The 19,322-nt window shown below is 59.6% G+C and overlaps 1 protein-coding gene across 3 annotated transcripts in view; it reads right to left on the bottom strand.

Annotated features, from left to right (window-relative positions):
- Window positions 1-580: 580 nt before the first annotated feature.
- The window catches only part of KDM2A (lysine demethylase 2A), a 39,508-nt gene continuing 20,766 nt past the window's right edge, over window positions 581-19,322 (bottom strand). For 2 of the 3 annotated variants that reach the window (XM_084522497.1, XM_084522498.1), the window contains exons 11-23: window positions 17,962-18,077; window positions 16,720-16,846; window positions 15,240-15,655; window positions 8,424-8,507; window positions 7,149-7,415; window positions 6,795-6,926; window positions 6,628-6,717; window positions 6,125-6,325; window positions 5,065-5,777; window positions 3,849-4,012; window positions 3,361-3,519; window positions 2,993-3,208; window positions 581-2,850 (exon numbers count right to left, since the gene is read on the bottom strand). In XM_084522497.1, the coding sequence (XP_084378623.1) occupies window positions 2,669-2,850; window positions 2,993-3,208; window positions 3,361-3,519; window positions 3,849-4,012; window positions 5,065-5,777; window positions 6,125-6,325; window positions 6,628-6,717; window positions 6,795-6,926; window positions 7,149-7,415; window positions 8,424-8,507; window positions 15,240-15,655; window positions 16,720-16,846; window positions 17,962-18,077 (2,867 nt within the window). In that variant the 3' untranslated portion in view covers window positions 581-2,668. The remainder of the gene's footprint in view (window positions 2,851-2,992; window positions 3,209-3,360; window positions 3,520-3,848; window positions 4,013-5,064; window positions 5,778-6,124; window positions 6,326-6,627; window positions 6,718-6,794; window positions 6,927-7,148; window positions 7,416-8,423; window positions 8,508-15,239; window positions 15,656-16,719; window positions 16,847-17,961; window positions 18,078-19,322) is intronic. The other variant, XM_084522499.1, reaches the window with a different exon arrangement.

Raw genomic sequence — 19,322 nt, 5'->3', positions numbered from 1 at the left:
GCGGGGCGAAGGGCACGGGCTCGGCCCCGCCGCCCCGAGCCGGAGCGGGGCGGGCCCGGTGGCGGTGGCGGTGTCGGGGCCCGGCCCCTTCCGCCCGCCCCACCCCCGGGGCGCCTCGGGCCTCGGGGGGGCGCCTGGGCGCAGCCGGGCCCCGCGGGAGGCGCCCGGTGCCAGCCCCGGCCCGGCCGCCAACGGAGAAACGAGGGGCAGAGCCGAGACGCCGTTTTGTTTTGTTTTTTTTTTTTTTTTTCTTCTTTTTTTCTTTTTTTTTTTTTTTTTTAACTTTTTATTCCAAAAAATTCCGCCCCCGAGAAACAAAAGCATCGCCCATAGAGGCCGGCGGCTGCCCTCCGCCCCCCCCCCGCCACCGTCGCTCCCCTACCTGCCGCAATACGCCAAGACCCTCTCCAAAACGGAGACCAAAGAACGCTTATAAAGGAAAAAAAACAACCAAACAAACAAAAAATAAAGCCAAAACAGAAAGAAAACGACAATAAAAATAAAAGGCCAGCTGGCTCCCCCCCCCCCAGCCCGGCCCCCCCAGCCCGAACCGTGCCAACGGAGAGAGCGCGAGACCGGGTTTGCTTTTACCCTTAATGCTTACATTTAATTTTAAAGCACAAACATCAGAGATGGACTCTAAATCGCCAACAAAAAATATATATTTACAATATTTCTCCGGGGGTGGGGGGGGAGGGGGGAAGAGGGAGGGGACTGAAACAGAACAAAAACACAACCAAATCCTTAAACAATAGTGACTTTTCTTGCAGGACTTGTCTTTAGGGAGCAGTCTGGGTTGGTTTTAAATCACTAAGTGATTTTATATATATAATTCTCTCTTTTTCTTCCTTGTGGATTCTCGCCCGCCAGGGGGGCCGGGGCGAGGGCTGGAGTCCCTGCAGCCGGGGCTCCCCGCGCCGCCCCCAGCTCCTTGTCAGCTCGGCCCCACCTCTCTCCCTTCTCACGGCAAAACTCAAAAAAACCCAATCCAAAGGAAAAAAGAAAAACTTTGATTCTTCCGCTGTCTTTTCACGGGAGCCACCGCCAAGGAGAGCCTCGGGGGAGAGGTCCCCGCCGGGTGCCGGCTCCCCCCGTCCTCCTCTCGCCCGGGCCGCTTTCTGCTCGAAGCCCCCCCCCGTCCCCTGGCAGCCACCGCCGTGTCCCCCTCCAGCCGCCGGCCAGGGAGCGGGGCCGGGGCCCGGCCGTGGCTGCTTCTCCTCCCTTATTGCTTCTGCCCCATCCCTACCCCTCGGCGCTCCTCAGGGCTGGGGAGCGGAGGCACACGGGGGCTGCCTTGTGCCGGCCGCGCACGCCGCAAGGGGGGAGGCAGCCAGGCACCGGGGAGATGGGGAACGTCCAGGCACAGGCAGGGCAGGGAGGGAAAGAAAATAGTGACCCAAAAGAAGATTCCAACCTTTTTTTTTTTTTTTTTTTTTTTCTTCATCTCTTGCTTTTTTTTTTTTTTGGATTTTTTTTCTTTTTTTTTTCGTGGTGTTTTTTTTTTCTTTTTTTTTTTTTTTTTTTTTTTTTTTTTTAAAGTGCAAAAAGCTCTCTGCTGCCCGAGAGAGAGGTTCTTTGGACCAACCATTCATTGCAAAGGAAAAATGGCAGCTAAAATGGGGTGGGGGAAAGGAGAGGACAATGCAACGGGGCGTTTGTGCCAGTTCAGTCCCAGGCTGAAATGCCCTGGGCAGACAGAGCAGCTGTCGCCCCTCTGGCTGGTGCGGCCCCAGAGTGCTTCGTGAGTCTGGGCCACGCGCAGGGAGCTGGGGAGGAAGAGGAGGCAGCTCCTGTCCCCCCCAATGTGCTCACTCACCCTCAGCTGCTGCTCTGGGTCCTCCCTGAGCTCTGATGTACCTGTTGTTTCTCCCCTGCTCCCAGCCAGTGCCCGGCCCCAGCGCGGGGCTGCCTCGGGACACGCGGTGCTCAAAAAAAGCTGCCACCGCCCCAGCGTGGAAGCGCTGTCCCCGGCCTCACCCCCTGGGGCAGGGGGAGAACGGCCCGTAGAGCCTCTGCTTCCAGCCCCGTGGCTGGAGAAGCTGCCAGCCCCTGGCTGCAGAGCTCCTGCCCTTGACACCAAAAGAGCCACCCAGACGCACAAGAGTGGGGGGAGAAGGAGGGGAACTCGATCACAGCCCCCGCAGTCAGACAAGGAAAACCGTAATTAGTGGGGCTGAGAGAGCAGGGCGAGCAACGAGCTGGTGGTGGCACAGACAGGGAGGGTTTGTTCCAGCTCCGCTCCCTCTTCCTTGGAGAGACCTTGACCCTCGAGCTTTGTGCTAACAGGGAAGTGACAAGTGTTTCAAGGCAAGGAGATGGCAGGGAGGAGGGGAAAAGCAGGGGGAAGAGGGGGCCCCGTTTCTCTGCACAGAGATCTCTGTGACAACCTCCACCTTAAGAGCGGCCAGCCTCCACGCCGAGGCTCCCTGCCATTTGCCCGTTCCTCCTCTGGTACTGGCCAGCCTGGCGGGACATCTTCATCGGTGGAAGTCCCAGGGGGAGAAGGAGGAAGGACGGTGGAGCGAGGCCAGCAGCGGCCCTGCCTGCCAAGTCAGGTGGGAGGCAACAGCAGGACACAGAGGGCAAGGTGGGGATGTGGAGGAGCGGCTCTCCAAGAGGGGTGGGTTGGGCTCTTATCCTTCTCCTCAGTCTGCCTGGGGGAGGGTCTCTAGCTGATTTTTTGGATCAGCTTCTCATCGGACAGGCAGTAGAGGCTGTTGATGGACAGGTCCGAGATGAAGTGCTCACAGGCTTTGCGGGTGATCTGTTTGCAACCTCGCAGGTCAATTAGGGTGACGTTGGAGATGCGGCGCAGGTACAGCAAGGCCTGATCCGTCAGCTTATTGCAGCCTGTGGGGGAGAGGAGAGGAAAGCTGAGCTGCGATGCCTCCGTGAACCCGGCCCTGAGCTCCCACGTCAGGTTGGGGAGGAAGAAGCCACTTTGCGATGCCGAGCCCAGGCAGCCAGGCTGCCCCCAGCCCCGTGTACCCACCTGCCATGTTGAGCTCGGTGAGGGAGTTGCGCGTGGAAGAACCCACGGCCGTGAGGAGGTTGGCCGACTGGTCTGTAAGGTGGTTGCAGTGGCTGAGGTCGAGGCGGGAGAGCAGGGGCATGTGGCGGATGATCAGCCGCAGCGTGGCGTCGGTGATGTCCAGGCCGGCGAGCCGGAAGTCGATCATGTTGCGGAGTTTGCTGCGATTGTCCTGACCTGCAAAGGGAGGGGAGAAGCTGAGCACGGACGCGCAGAGCTCTGCCCTGCTGGGCTGGCATGCTCCAGATCCAGCACTGCCTCCCTGCCCCGTGCCCGAGTGCGTCACCCTTCTCCAGTTCGCTCGCCCCTGCCCCATGGCAGCAGCTTACTGGGTTTGTCTGTTGGAGGCGTGAGCAAGTCCCGGATCTGAGGGTCCTTGATTCCTACTGCCCACCGAAGATCGAGGGTCCTGAGAAGGGGGCAGCTGGAGGTACTGAGAGCACAGACTGCAGACCAGGAACAGCCCGCCAAGATGAGGTCTTTCAAGCCTGCCGGGAGAGGCAACAAGTCAGCCGGGCTCTGCCCGCTCTGAGGTATCTCAAGCCACTGCCCTTTCTCCAGGCGCAGGAGGAAGCGGCTCCCTCCCTGCCTGGGGTGGGACGTGGAGCCACGCTCCATGCAGGAGCAGTTTGAACAGCCACAGGAAACCACATCCCTATCGGCTGCTCCCCAGGCGACAGGATCCAGACACCCAGGGGTTCTCCCAGCGGCGGGTGCCAGGGTTGCAGAGCCCACCTCTCAGCGTGGTCCGGCTGTTGGGAAGCCTCAGCGCCGGCTGGCGGCAGGGGCGAGGGACCCCTCATTGGCCCACACTCACCTGGCAGCCTGTTGACAAGCCACGTGAGCTGTTTTTTGGAGATATTGGTCCAGCTGAGGTCAAGGCTGACTGGCTGTCTTTTGATGATGCCGCTCAGTGCCTGGGGGGTGATGGACTTGCACCTGCTCAAATCTATCTTTGTCCACAATCTCTTGTCACAGCACCTGGGGACGAGCACAATGTTGGGAGTTGAGCGCTGTGGTGGGAGAGGCCATAAATCCGGGAGGACCCCGGCCCTGGCACAGCCCTGGCTGCAGCACAAAGCCGTTCTTCCCAATTTGTCAGGGCTCCCCAGACGGGTGGGGATGCGTGGCCACCCAGGGATGCCCGGAACAGCCCCAGCAGCATTTTGCTGCCACGTAACAAGACTCCATATGGCAGCTGCCAGCCTGCTTGCTCCCCCCTGGGTGCTCCCCTGCTGGGGCAAATATCTTCAGCCTCCCTGCTCCCAGCAGGCAAAATGCTCAGCCTGGTCCCACCCCATGGCCTTGGCAATGCTCTCTGCTTCACCAAGAGCCACAAGAGAGCTTGGATGTGGCACAAACTATTCCTCTCTCCCAGGAGCCTGAGGACCCAGTGCATTCCCTGCCTCTAGAGCTGCCACACCAGCGGCAGGGGAGGGGACGCCCTCCTCCAGCTGCCAGGGCACACCATGCCCGCTGATCAAAGCGGGACAGCCCCTTCCCACCGAGCCATTCCCACTCTCAGCAGTTAGAAGCCTCCCGGTTCCCCATCCCCATCTGTTCCCAAGCCCTCCATCCACAGCTGTCCCACTGCCAGCATTGTCTTCAGGCCTGCGCCCCCCGAGGCGCTTCCAGGCAGCAAACCCATCTCTGCCTCAGCCTGCGCTGTGGGGCCGGGAAGGGCAAGGAGCACGCAGGGCGGTGGGAGAGGAGAGGGCATTAACACCTCGCCAGGACACCGTGGGGGACACAGGGGACACCCTGCGGCCATCTTCTGAAGGATGGGACAGGAGGAAGGCGCTAGAGGGGGGCAGCCAAGACCAATGCACACATGGAAGGGGCAGCAGGGCTGCCACAGGGCCCAAGGGTGATGCTGCCTGGCAAAAACCAGAGATGGGGAGGGGAGGGGAGGGAGGCACCAGCAGCGCAGGGAGCAGGATGCCACCCCGCTTCCTCTCTCCGGCTGCCTGTTAGGATCAGGACACAAGCGGTCCAGGCGGCGCTGCCCCTGCCCGTTGCGCCCCCACACTCACCACTTGTACCAGGTCTTGCACACCCGCATGCACTCGCAGAGCTCCCTGCGAGTGAGGTAGCGGAAGACGGACATCCAGACCTCACGCTGCATCCAGCTCTCCTCGCCCTCCTGCGCCCGGCCCCCTCTGCCGTTGAGGCGGGCCACCCCCCCCTCCTCCGCGTTCTCGTCATCTTCATCGTCCTCCTCCTCCTCTTCCTCGGCAGCCAGCTCGTCCTCCCCACCGCCCCGGGGGGGCATCCTGGCTGGCGCGTGGCGCATGACCACGCGGGGAGAGTGCTGCAGGTTGGCGGAGGAGGCCGTGATGGCTTGCAGCTTGGGGACAATAGAAGTGCCGTGGACGTCTTTGGTGGGGCGCTGGAGCGTCACGGTGAGGTAGGAGCCGTGCAGCTTGGCCTTCTCCACCTCCGACAGCTCCTTCTTGCCGCTGGGGTTGTTCTCCTTCTCCCGCACCATGGTTCGCTCAGTGGCCTGGAGCCGCAGCAGCTGCCGCCGCTTGAAGCGCTCGTCCCTGCTGGCGCTGTGGTGGTCGCTGGGGCCGGCCCCGGGGGACGAACGCGTCACCATGCCTCGTGGGGACGCCGGGTCGTGGATCAGCTGCAGCATGGGGGTGGGCGAGTTGGGTGGAGGGGTGAGGGGCTCCTCGCAGCTCCGCAGGGGCCGCAGCACCTTGGCTTGCGCCGTGTCATCGTCGCTCTCCTCTACCTTGCGCTTCTGCAGGGAAGCGGGACGGGTGGCAAGTTAGCAGGGGTGGGGCCACACTGCACCTGGGGAACACGCCTGCTCTCCTCTTCCACTCACACCAGCAACCAACATCTCCACCCCTTGCAGCAGCAGTGTCCTCCGAGGTTGGGGTGGCCTCCGCTCTGTGCCTAACAATCAATCCCCTACCTCCTGCAGCAGACTCCCCGGTCACAGCTCAGCACAAGACACTGGGACAAGAGGTGCTCATCGTGCCCACCTGAAGTGCTGGGGGACCCAGGAGCCACTCAGATGTGCACCCCCAGCACGCGCATCACCCAGAACGTGAAGGTGCTGCAGCCTCCCCCAGCCTGGCTTGCCTTGGCTGCACCGCTTCCATCTGCGGTGGTGGACACAGTCCTACAGGGGACGTGGTGACCGTAGGCTGGCCTCTTGGGCAGTGCTGGCAGGTGCCAGCGGGACTGCTGCCACTGCAGGCAGCTCACTCGCCGTCTGGCCGAAGGACCCAGCCAACCTCGCTGCTTCTGTGGGAACCTGGCCTTGGTGCGCTGATGAGCTCTCTAGGACCCGCAGACAGAGCAGGGGCTGTCAGCTTGCCCAAGTGCAGGCCCCAGAAATGTGCTGCAGCAGTGTACCCACCCCTGCAGGTCACTACTGAATGGCCTTGCTGCTGCCCAGCTGGTATCCCCTGGTTGGGGCTGGTGCCTGCCAGCCTCCAGCCCACCCCACAAGCCTGCCTGTGCACCTCCGGAGCCACCGCTCTGCTCCCAAGGGCTCGAGTCCTGCCTACCCACGGCAGGATGCAGTGAGATGGATGATGCACGGCCTGACCTCCCCTACCCCGGTACTGCTCGCCTCCTACCTGGCCCTTCTCCGCGTCGTCACCCTGGTAGCATTTAGGACATTCCCAGCAGTTGGGGAGCTCATCGTTGAGCAGTCCTTCTCCATCCATCTGCAAAGCAGAGCGCAATCAGCAGCGCCCTTCCCCGCAGCCCAGCCCCGCTCAGCCCTGGCACACGTGCTACTCGCCTGCAAGCAGCCAGGGTGAACAATCTCATTGCAGATGCAGCACTCCATGAGCTTCTTCTCGAAGTCCTGCGAGTCCTCATTCTGATCCACCTCCCCGCAAAGTGCACACGTGACCGAGTGAGGCAGCCTGGGCTACAAAGGAAAGCAGGGGTGATACCAGGGCAAGGAAGGATAGCCTCCCCCCCCCCTCCTCCTCTACCTTTTCCTCCCTTCCCTCACCACCCAAACAATAGGGAAGGGGCCAACTTCTCCCCAGGAATCAAACTTGGCCACTACCCTCTCCCTGACCAGCCCCGCAGAGCTGCTGCCACGCTGAGGCGGCCTCTGGAGAAAAGGATCAGGCTACAGACTCACCGCTAAGCACTGCCGGAGGACGCAGGACTGCTTCATGCGACCAGGCCCGCCGAACTTCTTCATGTCCCTGCAGTAGTGGCACATGCCACACTCGCCTTGCATGCAGGCCTTGCATTTCCGGCACCGCACGCGCCTCCGCCGGGCACCCGACACGATGGGAGAGACGGTGGGCCTGACGGGGGTCGGGCGGGGCGTTGGCTTCATGGTGTGAGGCTTGGTGATGGGGATGGTGGGCAGGCGGACCCTCAGCCGTGCCTGCAGCTTTAGCTGGTAACAGAAAAGAGAGAAGCATGAGAAGGGCGGATAGGGGCACTCTGTTCAGACCTGCAAGCTTCTGGTTTTGCCCTCTGTGACCTCCAGTCGCATGCAGGGAGCAACCCCGCTCCCTCGCTTCCCCGTGGACAGAGAGCTCGTCCTGTCTCTGCAGCCAGGTTCCTCTGCCAGCCTCACGGGGACGGGGCTCAGCTCTGCAAGTGGTGCTCCCGTCACCCCTGCTGCCAGCCCAAGGTGTGCTGAGAGCAACCAGTGCCTGCTCAGGGCACGGGTGGGAAGGCACAGCTCCTCAGCAGACATCTGCCCCGCTGTGTCCCAGCAGCAAACTCACTGCTGGCTGCGGCATCCTCCTGGGAATGGCCACGACACTGCGTACGCCCAAAAGGCCAGCGCAAGGACAGAGCTGTGGGTATGCCAAGCATTTGAGTGCTGCACCCAAAGCATGGAAATATCTCCAGAAAAGCTGTCCACGATGCACTGCAGCACGGGCAGTGTGCTGATGGGGGCACAAGCCCTGGCACACACCCACCTAGCAGTGAGGGGCCAGCCTGCCCGCCGAGCAGGCAGGGGGGCTGCTGATCTCACACCCACACCTCACCCTTCACCTCTCAGGCAACACAACAGCGATGCTGTCCCCTGAAACGCCATCCAGGCCGCCCTCAGCAAACCAAGAGCTTCAGTGCAAGGTCCCTCCAGCAACCACCCCCCAAAAACACCAAACTCCAGCCCCTCTGAGCACAGCTACAGAATGCAGAGCAGCCGGGGCTGCCCCTGGCACCAGTGCAGCTGGAGACCTCTGCAGCTGCGAGCACACGGCTCTGCCCACAGGGCTGCAGAGGCAGCTGAACCCTGCGCCCTGCTGTGCTTCCCCACTGCCCACGGACTCCCAAGGGAGGTGCAGAGGTTGCACCACTGCACCCCAGCTGCACAGCAGGTAACCGGCCAAACTGCACGTGGTACCCTCCAGCAACAGCCACCCCTGTCTCTCCTTGCAGCTCTTACCTTATCTCTCTTGGGCCACTGGACGATGGGGACGCCTGTAAGTGCCAGTTTGGGGTCGCTGTTTGCGTATTCTTCTAGCAGCAGCTGATGGGGAGAGGGAGGGGGAAAGAAAAAGAGACAAAAAGGACAGGTGTGAGCAGAGCAAAACAATGCTCCTGTCAGCCAGGCAGGCTCTGACCGGATGCCAAGGCCAGCGTGCTTCAAACACGGCACGGAAGGAACCCTCTTCCACCCACAGCCGTGAGCAGCGAGCCCTCCCCACATTACAGACAAGCTCTGTCGAGTCGACGTGCACGAATGCTTTCATCAACTGCATTTCAGCCCCGAGGCCCCGCGCTGCGTGGTGGCTGGGAGAGAGCGCCGAGCTCTTGCAATCCAGCAGGATTCACGGGGGAGGAAGCGAGCGGGTCCCTCGCTGCCCCCCGCAGCTGCTGTGCCCCCGGCAGCCCTCTGCAGCCTGGTGCGAGCCCAGGAGCAGCTCCCCGGTGGCATTGGCGGCTGGACGCGCTGCCTCTGCAGGCCCCCTGCCCGCAGCCCCCTCCCCACCGAGCCCACCCGCTGCAAAAGGTGCTTTATTTACTCGGTGTCACCATGGCTACGTGAGCGGCAGCCTCCTGCCGGCATCCCTGCACGGGGCTGCGTGTGGCCGGGTGTCCCCGGGAGCTGGCCGCACGCTGGGGCTGGCTCCGGCACCGCGTCCCCCGCCCTGCTCTGGGGGTGGCAGGAAGCTGCGGCCTCCCCCAGCTCCCCAGCACGCTGCCTGCAGACCTTCCGCCTCCCAGCCAGCCGGCCCTGAACACGGGCTGGAAGGAGAGGTCGGGGACCCAGGGTGCGCGCGCACACGTGTGCGCAGGGAACCGCAGTCTCCCTGTGCCTGGGGCCCAGCGGGGGCTCAGGCACGCTCCAAACTGGTGGGGAGGGAAGGGGGGGGTCACTCATTGGGGGTGCCAGGGTCCTCGGGCTGCAGATGGATGGAAGCCAGGACGGGTGCGGGTCGCCTCAACCCCCCTGGGGGCAGGCAGTAGGGAGGGGACCTTCCGAGCACGCCGTGCCATGCCGCGCACCGCCCCGGCCAGGAGAGCTGGGTGGCAGCCAGCACGCCCGGGGGACGGGGAGGGGAGAGGTGAGTCCAGGAGCCAGCCCGGGACACCGGGGGTGGGTGGGGGGGGGGCGAGGGGAAGCTGGGGATCCCCGGGTCGCAGAGCCCCGCGTCCCCTCCCCAGCCCGCGAGCCGTGCCAGCTGCCTGACCTTGCGCCTCTGGGGCTGCCGCGACTCCGGGGCGAAGTTTGCCGAGCCCTCTTTGTTTCGGTGCCTGCGCCGCGAGCTTCGGGGCCGCCCCCCCCTCTCCCCCCGGCCCCCGCCGGGGCCCGGCTCAGAGCGTGCGGCCCCGCTCCGGCCCCCGGCTCCTCAGGGACATGGCCGGGAGCGCGGCCGCGCCCCCCGCCCCGAGCCCCCCCGGCTCCTCCCCGGCTCCGGCAGCCGCCCCGCCGGCCGCGTGCTCCTCCCGAGCCCTGGGGCAGCGGCGGCAGCTTCCTGAGCCCGAAACAATGCTGCTGCGTCACCCACATGCGGTTCCCAGCAATGCTTTGCAACGGGAAGATGGCAGGAGAGAGAGAAGGAGCGAGCCGAGAGGGCAGAGCCGTTCTGCTGCAGCGCCGGGAGGGGCCGGCTCGGCGGCGGCGCCGCGCGGATTGGCGCAGGGGCCCCGGCGGCGCGGCCCCCCCCCGCCCGCCGCCACCGCAACCGGAGGAACGGGGCGGCCCCCCCCGGGCTGGGCCGGGCCGAGCCGGAGCCCCGCTCGTGGGCAAACCCCCCCGGAGCCCTTCTTTTGTCTCCTCCGGGGCGCTTCTGCGCGTCCCGTGCTGGAGGTGCCCCGGGAGAGAGCTCCCCGAAGAGGGGGGCCGTGCCCGCATCCCCCCCCCCACCCCCCGACGCGCAGCGGCTAAGTTTGGGAGCTGCCGGAGTCCCGAAGGCACCGCCGACCTCGCCGCTAGAGGGGGACGAGCCCCTGCTGGGTGCAGCGAGGTCCCCCCTCGGCAGCCCCAGCAGAGCCCCCCGCTTCGCTCCAGCCCCCCGCGATTAAAATGGAGGAAGCTTTTACATAAAGCGAGCCCCCCGAAAGCACCGCTCCCACACCTCGTTGTCACCTGCAAGCACCTCCGGCTCTCATCCATCCCGGCCCCGAACAGCCCAAGGAACAAGTTGTGCATGGACCTAACCCCGCTGCCTGCGCTGCCTCCACCTCCGGAGCCGTGCTCCAAGGCAGGGTGCGGGGCCCAGGGCACCGCCAAAGTCAAGCACAGGGAATGGCACGCAGAGGTCACCTCTGCTCGGGCAGGACAGCAGGGACTCGGGCCCAGCTAGCTCCATGAGAACTGCCAACTCTGCCCTGAAAGCCATACCCAAGCATTTCAAAGCAGCCCATGCATGCTTCACGCTGTGCTTTCATCTCACCTCACCTGCAGGCAGGAGCAGGGCCAGCACTGCCTTCCCACCACAGCTCACCGGCCACCCCGACCCTTCACCGTGCAGCCCTGGTGGCAGCAGCCCCTGTTCCTCACCGAGTCCTCTCAGCCTCCCAGCACCTGCACGAAGCAGGGACGGGGCAGACCCGAGTGCCCCGAGACCACACACCCCTCCCAAGGTTGCTCATCAGCACTTCTACATCGTCTGGGTTTCAGCAAGCTGCCATGTTCACTGCTTCTCTTTGACAAAAGCAGATGGAAAACCAAACTGCCTTGGGAACAGACGTGACCCATGGGAGGAACAGACCTGGCAGAAGAGTGAGATGTTGTCTCTGATACCGAAAGACTGTGCAACACTGAGCCAGGTATGTGGAAAGCCAGACCAGAGGCTGTAAGGAGAGATTCTGGAGACAGGATCCTCAGTTTCGGGAGAGAGACTTATTTTTGTAATGCCTGGTGCTCCAGTGCTGCCAGGCAGAACCCAAATGCAGCCAGTTTGTGACTGTTCCTGAGGCCACGGGGCTTGGCAGCACTGCAGCAAGGTAAGAGCTCAGGCAGGGACTCAGCCTGCCCGCAGCCAGCCAGCAGCAAGTCCAGCCACTCCAGAGACAGCTGAGCTGCAGAAGGAGCCTGCTCCCCTGAAATCTAAGTGAGGGAAAGCAGCACACCCCAAGCTAGGTCAGGAGCAACCGACAGAAGCAGCCTGAAAGTGGTAAGACCTCTCACACATCCCCTCTTTGCCAATGATCCAGTGACTCCAGTCCAGGCCATCAACGGAGACATCACCAAACTCAAGGAGATTTTTCAGCAAGGCTCGGTGCTAGAAGGTGATTGTGTGTCAACTTCATTCCCCAAAAGCAGATCTGCTCCTGAGGCAGTGCGAGAAGTCACTGATTTCTGCAGGCCCTCGCATTTAAGCCACGGCAGAGCAGAAGGAGCAGAAGGCAGCAACTTGGTGTTACCAGGAGCAGTCCAAGGGACGTGGCAGGCAAAGCTAGGAGGTTATGGTGGAGGTAGAGGTGGCAACGTGCTGGTTTTCTTCCTACTCGCAGTGCCTGATGCAGCCTCGGCTGGGGTGGGTTTCAGTGGATGGACAGTTCCTCTGGCTGGCAGCATACCTTTGTCGCACACAGTGTCAGGTCCCACTATGCTGCAGCTCCAGGCTCAGCTCACGGCAGGATGCAGAAGCACAGTTCTTCACGTGGCCCAGCACACAGGTGTGCGATGACCATGAGTTCAGGACAAGAGGCAGTGGCAAAAGCCCAGAGCTTGCAGCCTGATGCTCTCAGCAGCCCCATCCTGCTCTTTCGGGTGACAGATTCCAGCTTTGTCCTAGCCTCAGAGCAGCCACGTTCCTTGTGCCACCTCCAGGTACTCCAAGAGCCACAGGAGCTGTCCACAACGCATCTCTCTAACTGGGAGGCAGCTACCCAGCGATGGCAGCAAAGTTGGTAAGTGCCAAAATCACCCTGGTTCTGTGCTCCCCTCCATCAATTCTGCTGGGAATGTAAGGGTACAAGTACCTGCTACCGAACGACGGCCCCAGAGGCAGGCTCAGATGCTGGGGATGCAGGGAGGTGCTGCTGACCGTTTCCAAGTTAAGGCACTCAAACTGGATTAGGCTCTAGCTCTCTACCAGCGCATAAAGAGACACAGCAGAGGAATTCAAACAAGCTCCAGACCAGAAGAGACTCAGGCCCAGGGTGCAGCATGAGGGATCCCACCTGCACCATGGCAGTGTGGGTGGCACAGGAGGGCAGGAGCACCAGAATGAGACCCACCAGGCATCTCAGCAGGAAGGGCTGAGCTCACACTGCCCAGGTACCGCGTGAGAGCACTGAGGTTGTCAGAGGAGGGAGTTGTACATCAATCTGCATGAGAAACATGACCCAAACAGCTGATGACTAAGGATTTTTGTGCCACGTGGGCACCCTGTAACAGGTTTGACCTGTGATGCTGTCAGTCGCGAGGGACCAGCCCTTGCACCTCAGCGTGCTTTTGAACCCAGAGGACAGCTGGCATTAGGGAGCGAGGCCTTCAGGGGAGCCTGAGCAGCTCTGCAGTGACTTCCACCCCCAGCTCACCTGCCAGCTGGGCACGGGGCTCGTGGGTCTCAGGGAAGTGTCCACTGCACAAGTCCCAAACCCAGCTCAGCTCTGACAACCTCGAAGGCTCTGCCTCAGACACACGGCGCAACACACCAGTTCCCCTTGCTGGGTCCAAGGGTGAAACACTCTGCGTGCTCCCAAGGCCACAGCACAGCATGCTTGAAAAACCCACATGAGAACAGAGCTGCAGCTCCCTAACAGCACCCATGCTTGCTGCTGCAGCCAGGCACCAGTGGTGCCTGCAAGGCTCAGGCGCCAGGGCCCCGAGCTGCACCCTGCCGCTCGCAGCACAGCATCAGTTTCACCAAATGCCCTGAAAAGTCTGTAGACTGGAAAAAGAAACAACAGCACAGACCAGGGTACAGCCATGGCTGTCAGTACAGGCAGCCAGCTGAACAGATCCCCATTAGCAAGGAAGGGAACAGGAAGTAACCATGGTTTGAGGGACTAAAATCACAATCACAGAACAGTTTATGTTGGAAATTGGAAAGGACCTTACAGATCATCTGATTCCAACCCCCCGCCATGGGCAGGGACACCTCTCACTACACCAGGATGCTCAAAGCCCCACCCAGCCTGGCCTTAGCCACTTCCAGGGATGGGGCTCTCCTCTGGACTCATTCTAATACATCCATGTCCTTCTTACGTTGGGGGCCCAGCAGTACTCATGGTGTGGCCTCACCAGGGCCGAGTACAGAGGGACAATCAGTTCCCTCTCCCTGCTGGCCACACCACTTCTGACACTAGCCCGGACTCTGTTGGCCTCTTGGCCACCTGAGCACACCGCTGGCTCCTGTTCAGCCACCTGCCGACCAATCCCCCCAGCTCCCTTCCCTCTGGGCAGCTTTCCAGCCACTCTGCCCCCAGCCTGCAGCCTTGCACGAGGTTGTTGTGCCCCACGTGCAGGACGCAGCACTTGGCCTTGTTGAACCTCGTCCAGTTGGCCTCGGCCCATCGCTCCAGGTCCCTCTGCAGAGCCTTCCTGCCCTCAGGCACATCAACACTCCTGCCCACCTTGGTGTCCTTGGCCAGCTTGCTGAGGGTGCACAATATCCCCTTGTCTGATCATTGGGGAAGATATTACAGAGAACTGGACCCAGCACTGAGCCACGGCTCTCTGGGCCTGGCCACCCAGCCAGTTTTAAACCTCACAAAGCGTACTCCCGTCCAGGCCTTGAACAGCCAGGTTCTTCAGGAAAATGCTTCAGAAACGGCGTCAAAAACCTTTCTGAAGTCTATAGACCACATCCACAGCCTTTCCCTCATCTACTGGGCACGTCACCTTGTGGTAGAAGGAGATTGGGTTGGTGAAGCAGGACCTGCCTTTGATAACCCCATGCTGACTGGGCCTGATCACCAGGGTGTCCTGTAAGCGTTATGTGATTCTACTCAAGCTGAGCTGCTCCATGAGTTTCCCCAGCATGAGAGGTCAGACTGACGGGCCTGTAGTTGCCCAGACCCTCCCTCCAGCCCTTCTTGTAGGTGGGTATCACATTTGCTAGTTGCCAGTCAACTGGGGCCACCCTGGATAGCCAGAACTGCTGCTAAGTGATGGAAAGCGGCTTGGTGAGCAATTCCATTAGCTCCCTCAGTACCCTCAGGAGGATCCCATCTGGCCCCATGGACTTGCATACCCAAAATGGATTTCTGAGGTAGAACAAGGCTGAAATTCCCACTTTAGTGCTGAAAGGGCTAAAACACCAAGGAGCTGGACTCTATGATCCTTGTGGGTCCCCTCCAACATGGGATATTCTGGGATTCATGGAGTCAGCACAGGTTGTAGAGCAGGACAAAGGTTCTCACGGAACCCAAGATCATACCCTGCAAAGCACCCTAAGAAACAAGGCCAAATCCACCTGGGGCAAGGAAAGGGCTCAGCATCCAGCAGCCTAAGGAGGCCTGAGCCAGACCTGGAAACAAGTCACACTGAACAAGCACTAACACCTGTAAGGGACACAGGCAGGGCCCAGAAGACTCTCAGCCATGTTGGCCAAGAGCAGTTACTGCTCCTGCTAATCCCAACCCAAAATCCAAGCTAGGGCTGTCCCTCAGCATCAGCTGCTGTGACATTAGCCTCAGGTAGTGGAGGAAGAGGTCTGCGAGCCTGCGGACACATCAACCCCTACGCCAGCACCGGGGTAAGTCCAGGGTCACCTTTCCACCTCCAATGCCACCAGGAAGTGGGGACACCCTGGCAGTCCCGAGGAACGGCAGCACTTGTGGCTTCCTCACGCCTACATACCTTGACATCAGCAATGAGGGCGTCCTCATCTTCGATGCCAGTGGGAACACACTTCTTGTGCAGGGGGAGCGACTCGAGTTTGTCCACCAGGCAGCGCAGCCCCTCCAGCTCGAACTGCGTCAGGTGCACCCTCCTGTTCTTGCGCGGGCTGCCGCCGTGGGGGTCCCAGGCCTGGCCGTTTTGGGAGCCCCGGCTGGAGTCGGAAGAGTCCATGGATGGGCTCTTCTTCAGACCTGTCAGGCTGCTCCGACAGCTCCTGCCCAGTTCATCGTAGTCCACATTGGCACCATTGGCTACGGGGCTGGTGAGAACAGACCGCCTTGTGACTGGTCGCCTGGGTTCCTTCCCTGCTGCATCCTCCTCTTCCTCCTCCTCCTCCTCCATGTTCACTGAGTCTGAGGAGCTCAGCTCCATATCTGCCATGAAAGAGTGAGAGAAGAGCACAGTGGCCGGTCACTCAGTCGCAGGAGACATTTCGTTTCTAGAGGAATCCCCCCAGTCACTAGAACAACAGACACACACGGGACATGACAGAGAAAGGATGGGGGACACAGCTGCTAGTAAAGGATAGCTAAATCCCTTGCACATTCCCAGAGTGTTTTGTCAAAAGCCAGGCACGGGAAGCCTCAGGAAGATGACATTAGAGCTGTATTTGGCTGGATTTGCTTAGGGATCTCCAGCCATCTGGTCCTGGGAGTGACTTGAGACCTCAGCCCTGCCTTCATGATGGGAAACAGAGGACGTGGACTTGCTGGATGGCCATGAGGTCTCTGAGCCTGGTTGTGCATAATGAAGAAGCCTCCCCTAACACTGACAGGAGCTGGGAGCGATTTCTCCACATTGCCAAAGGGCTCTAGCTGTGAGATGTGCCCAGGAGTGGGTATTTACAGCCCCCAGGTGGAGGCAATCCAGCTCTCTCCCACTCTGAAGGGTCTCTGTAACAAATCATTTCTTGAACCACTGCATGGCCCCTGTCTGCGTTGGCTATAAAGCCAAATAATCCTTTTGCGAGAGACCCCCTTGACATAGCTCTCAGACTCTGCATGCAGGAAGGCCCTGATCAGCAAGAAAGCCTTAAAGCCCTGCAGCCCACAGCAAACAATGGTTACTGCTGCTGTCCTCCCTCTCTTCTGTTAAAGGCTTTGTGTGTACCGCCAAGGCCAGGAACTTGCGTGCTGGTTTTACAGCTGAAAGGAACCTGTTGCAAGGGCAAAGGAGGAAGCAGCCATATGGCTAGTTTTGACTTCTTGCTCAAAAGAAAAAAAGCAACAAAAAACCACACAACCTTTGTTGAGTCTGCAACGCCCTCTGACTGTTCTGCAGAGCAGACATGGAAAAGAGAGGAAATACCCAAAGAAACCACCTTGTGAAATTGAAGAAGTGATAGTCCCTTGCTCTTCCCACATAACCCGCCCTGCCTAACACACTGCTGAGCCAGGCAGGGCCCGCAGGGCTGTGTGAGGAAGGAACAGGGGCTCACCCATGCTGAGCGATTCCTTCTGGAAGTCCTTGGTCAGGTGTGAGCGGCTGGTGATACAGTAGACGTAGCGCTCCAGCACATACCAGCACATCTCGTAATAGAAGGGATAACGAAACTTGTTCGGGACCTGCAAAAGAGGGAAGGGGATCAGTTCAGACCGGCTTCTCCACAGGGCTGCACGGAAACCACTCTGGCTGCCTCGAACCAGACCGATCCCCTCCTGAGGGGCAGGAAATGCACGTACACATGTAACAGCACCATTCCTGCTTCTGGCAGCAGGATGTGACTCTCCTTGTGGAAGGAGAGCAGAGAGCAGGTACTTCTCACTTGCAAGCCATTAACATTTTGTTTGTCTGTTAGGGTCGCAGCCCTTCACTGTGCTTTCCCCCCAGACCTCCTTCTCACTAGTACAGGACAACAGCAGGTGCCACAAGAGGTTTCAGTTGAAGGTAAAGGTTCAAGCCCTCTTCCTAAGCCACAGCACAGCATCTGCCAGTACACGTACACAGAAAGGGATGGCCTATTGCAAGAGGAGTTGTCAGCTCTGCTAGACAGTGGGGCCACCAGGGCTGTCCCATCAGTGCTGGCAATTCACATGGAGGCAGATGGCCCTGACCCTGCTGCCTGCCTTGCACCTTCCTGAGGCTACACGGCCCCGGGTGGAGCAGGCACACAGTCCATCCTCCTGCGTCTTGGTTCCTTTGAATATTGGCCTGGCATCCAAGTGCTAACCCACAGTTCCTGCCTGCTGCAGCACCTTGAACCTTTTCAGAGAGGCCAAGGGTCTGTCATAGCCCAGGTGCATCCTGAGGCTTCTCTGCAGGTACTGAGGGCTGTAAAACCCATGCCTCCCCAAGGAGCAAAGGAAAGCACCCACTTGTCAGCCGTGTTCTTGGCTCAAGAGCTCAGGAAGCCTTTCACTTCAGTCATTTTTACCACATCAAGCTCTAGGATCAATGCCAAACAGGAGCAGAAGGCAACTGGGTAAGGGAAGAGGCAAGGTCTGCTGGAAGCATTCCCATGACCATGCTGCTGCCACCTTCTTCCCTGGCTGCCTTGCCTGGGGAGATTCCCACCACGCTCCCTGCAAGGTTTCCTAGTGTCAGACTGAAGGCAGCAGGAAGGAACAGCTGGAGTTCGAGCAATTTGTCACGGGGGGAGACGCAAGTGGCCTGCCTGTGCTGTTCCTGGCTGCACCCTCCCTGCCATCCCGGGAGGCCAGATCCTCTCAGCTCTCCTTACCCGTGTGCGGTCTTCGATGCTGTAGATCCGGAGCTGCATAGGGATGTTGAAGCTGTGCAAGAAGTTGCCTCCAAAAACCAACGTGTCCATGGGAGTGTACACAGCATGGATCCAACCTTGGGGAGAAAGAGTTTGAAGAGTCCTTCTGAGCAATGAGGTCAGGACAAAGTCTCTCAAGCGTGTCCCTGCTAATTCAAATCCTTTGCAATCTCTTATGAACTGTGATCTTCAGAGAAGGGCTCTCAAACTGCACAACCTCTTCCATGCTACTCAGCTAAGTCTACTCTGATAGATACAGCCTTAAACTACTCCTACACCTAGGGTAGCTGCTAACACACACACAAGCTACTGACCCCACACATATCAGCCAGTACAAGTGGCAGCAGGAGGCAAGGACGGGACCACCTAGATCCCAGCTCTTCAAGGTCTGATGCTGTGTTACCACAATGTGCACTCCTGAAGCATCACTGCTGAGTTACTCAATACTCAGCTCACTTTACCCACTTACGAGCTAAAGACAGATTTGTATTTAGGCACTTAAATACATCTGTGGACCTGGCCTCACATCTTCCCATGGTAGTAAGTGTGTCAGTATCTACCTCCTATCCGTAGATTTTTGTCACCCTGTCGTCTCTGCAAAGTTGCTTCCTTGTTGCATTAGACCTAAGAACACCAGCAGCGAGGAGAAAAGTTTTCCAAAGTTTGTTGAACAATTCAGAGAACAATAAAAAAGTAACTCTTATTTTAAAGGCTAAGCAGTTCAGACAAGCCCAAATTTGGCAGATTCCAGCACGGCTTTCCTTAGAGCAAGGCCACTCAATTCAAAAGAAGTTCACGGTACCATGACTCAAATGAGTAACTCGTGCAATCCCTGGTGTTTTCTTTTCCTGGTCCTGCTGTAAGCTACAGGAGCATGCGTGTGCAACACAGCTTATTCCTGCGCTGCAGGAAACAGCAGGTTACACCATTCTTTGCCATCAGAGAGCCTTATGGAAGAAGTTTTTATGAAGCAGTTTTATTAGAAGCTTTGAAAGGGGTCCAACAATCCTTCTACTTACAAGGGAATATTCCCTAGCGCAAGCACATTTTACAGACATCCCAGGTCCAAATCACAGGTCCTGAAAGGCTGTGAGCCAGTCCTTGTGAACAACCCGGTTCGGGCTGCTGTTCCACCCACCTCATTGCTTCTGCTTTGCTGCTTTCTAGCACAGCACTGCACTAATTGTGCAAACAAGACATTGTTGATGCCCTCCAATTCATTCTGCTTGCTTAACCAAGTTAGGCTAAAGATTTCCCTTAACTTGCTTTAGCCAACTATGACCACAACGGAGGGATCTCTCAGGGAAGGAGCCAGGATCAGT

Source organism: Aythya ferina (genome assembly GCF_964211825.1).
Source record: "Aythya ferina genome assembly, chromosome: 5".
Classification (NCBI taxonomy): Eukaryota; Metazoa; Chordata; class Aves; order Anseriformes; family Anatidae; genus Aythya; species Aythya ferina.
Note: the sequence above shows the minus strand (reverse complement) of the source record. Positions and strands in the feature narration are given on the sequence as shown.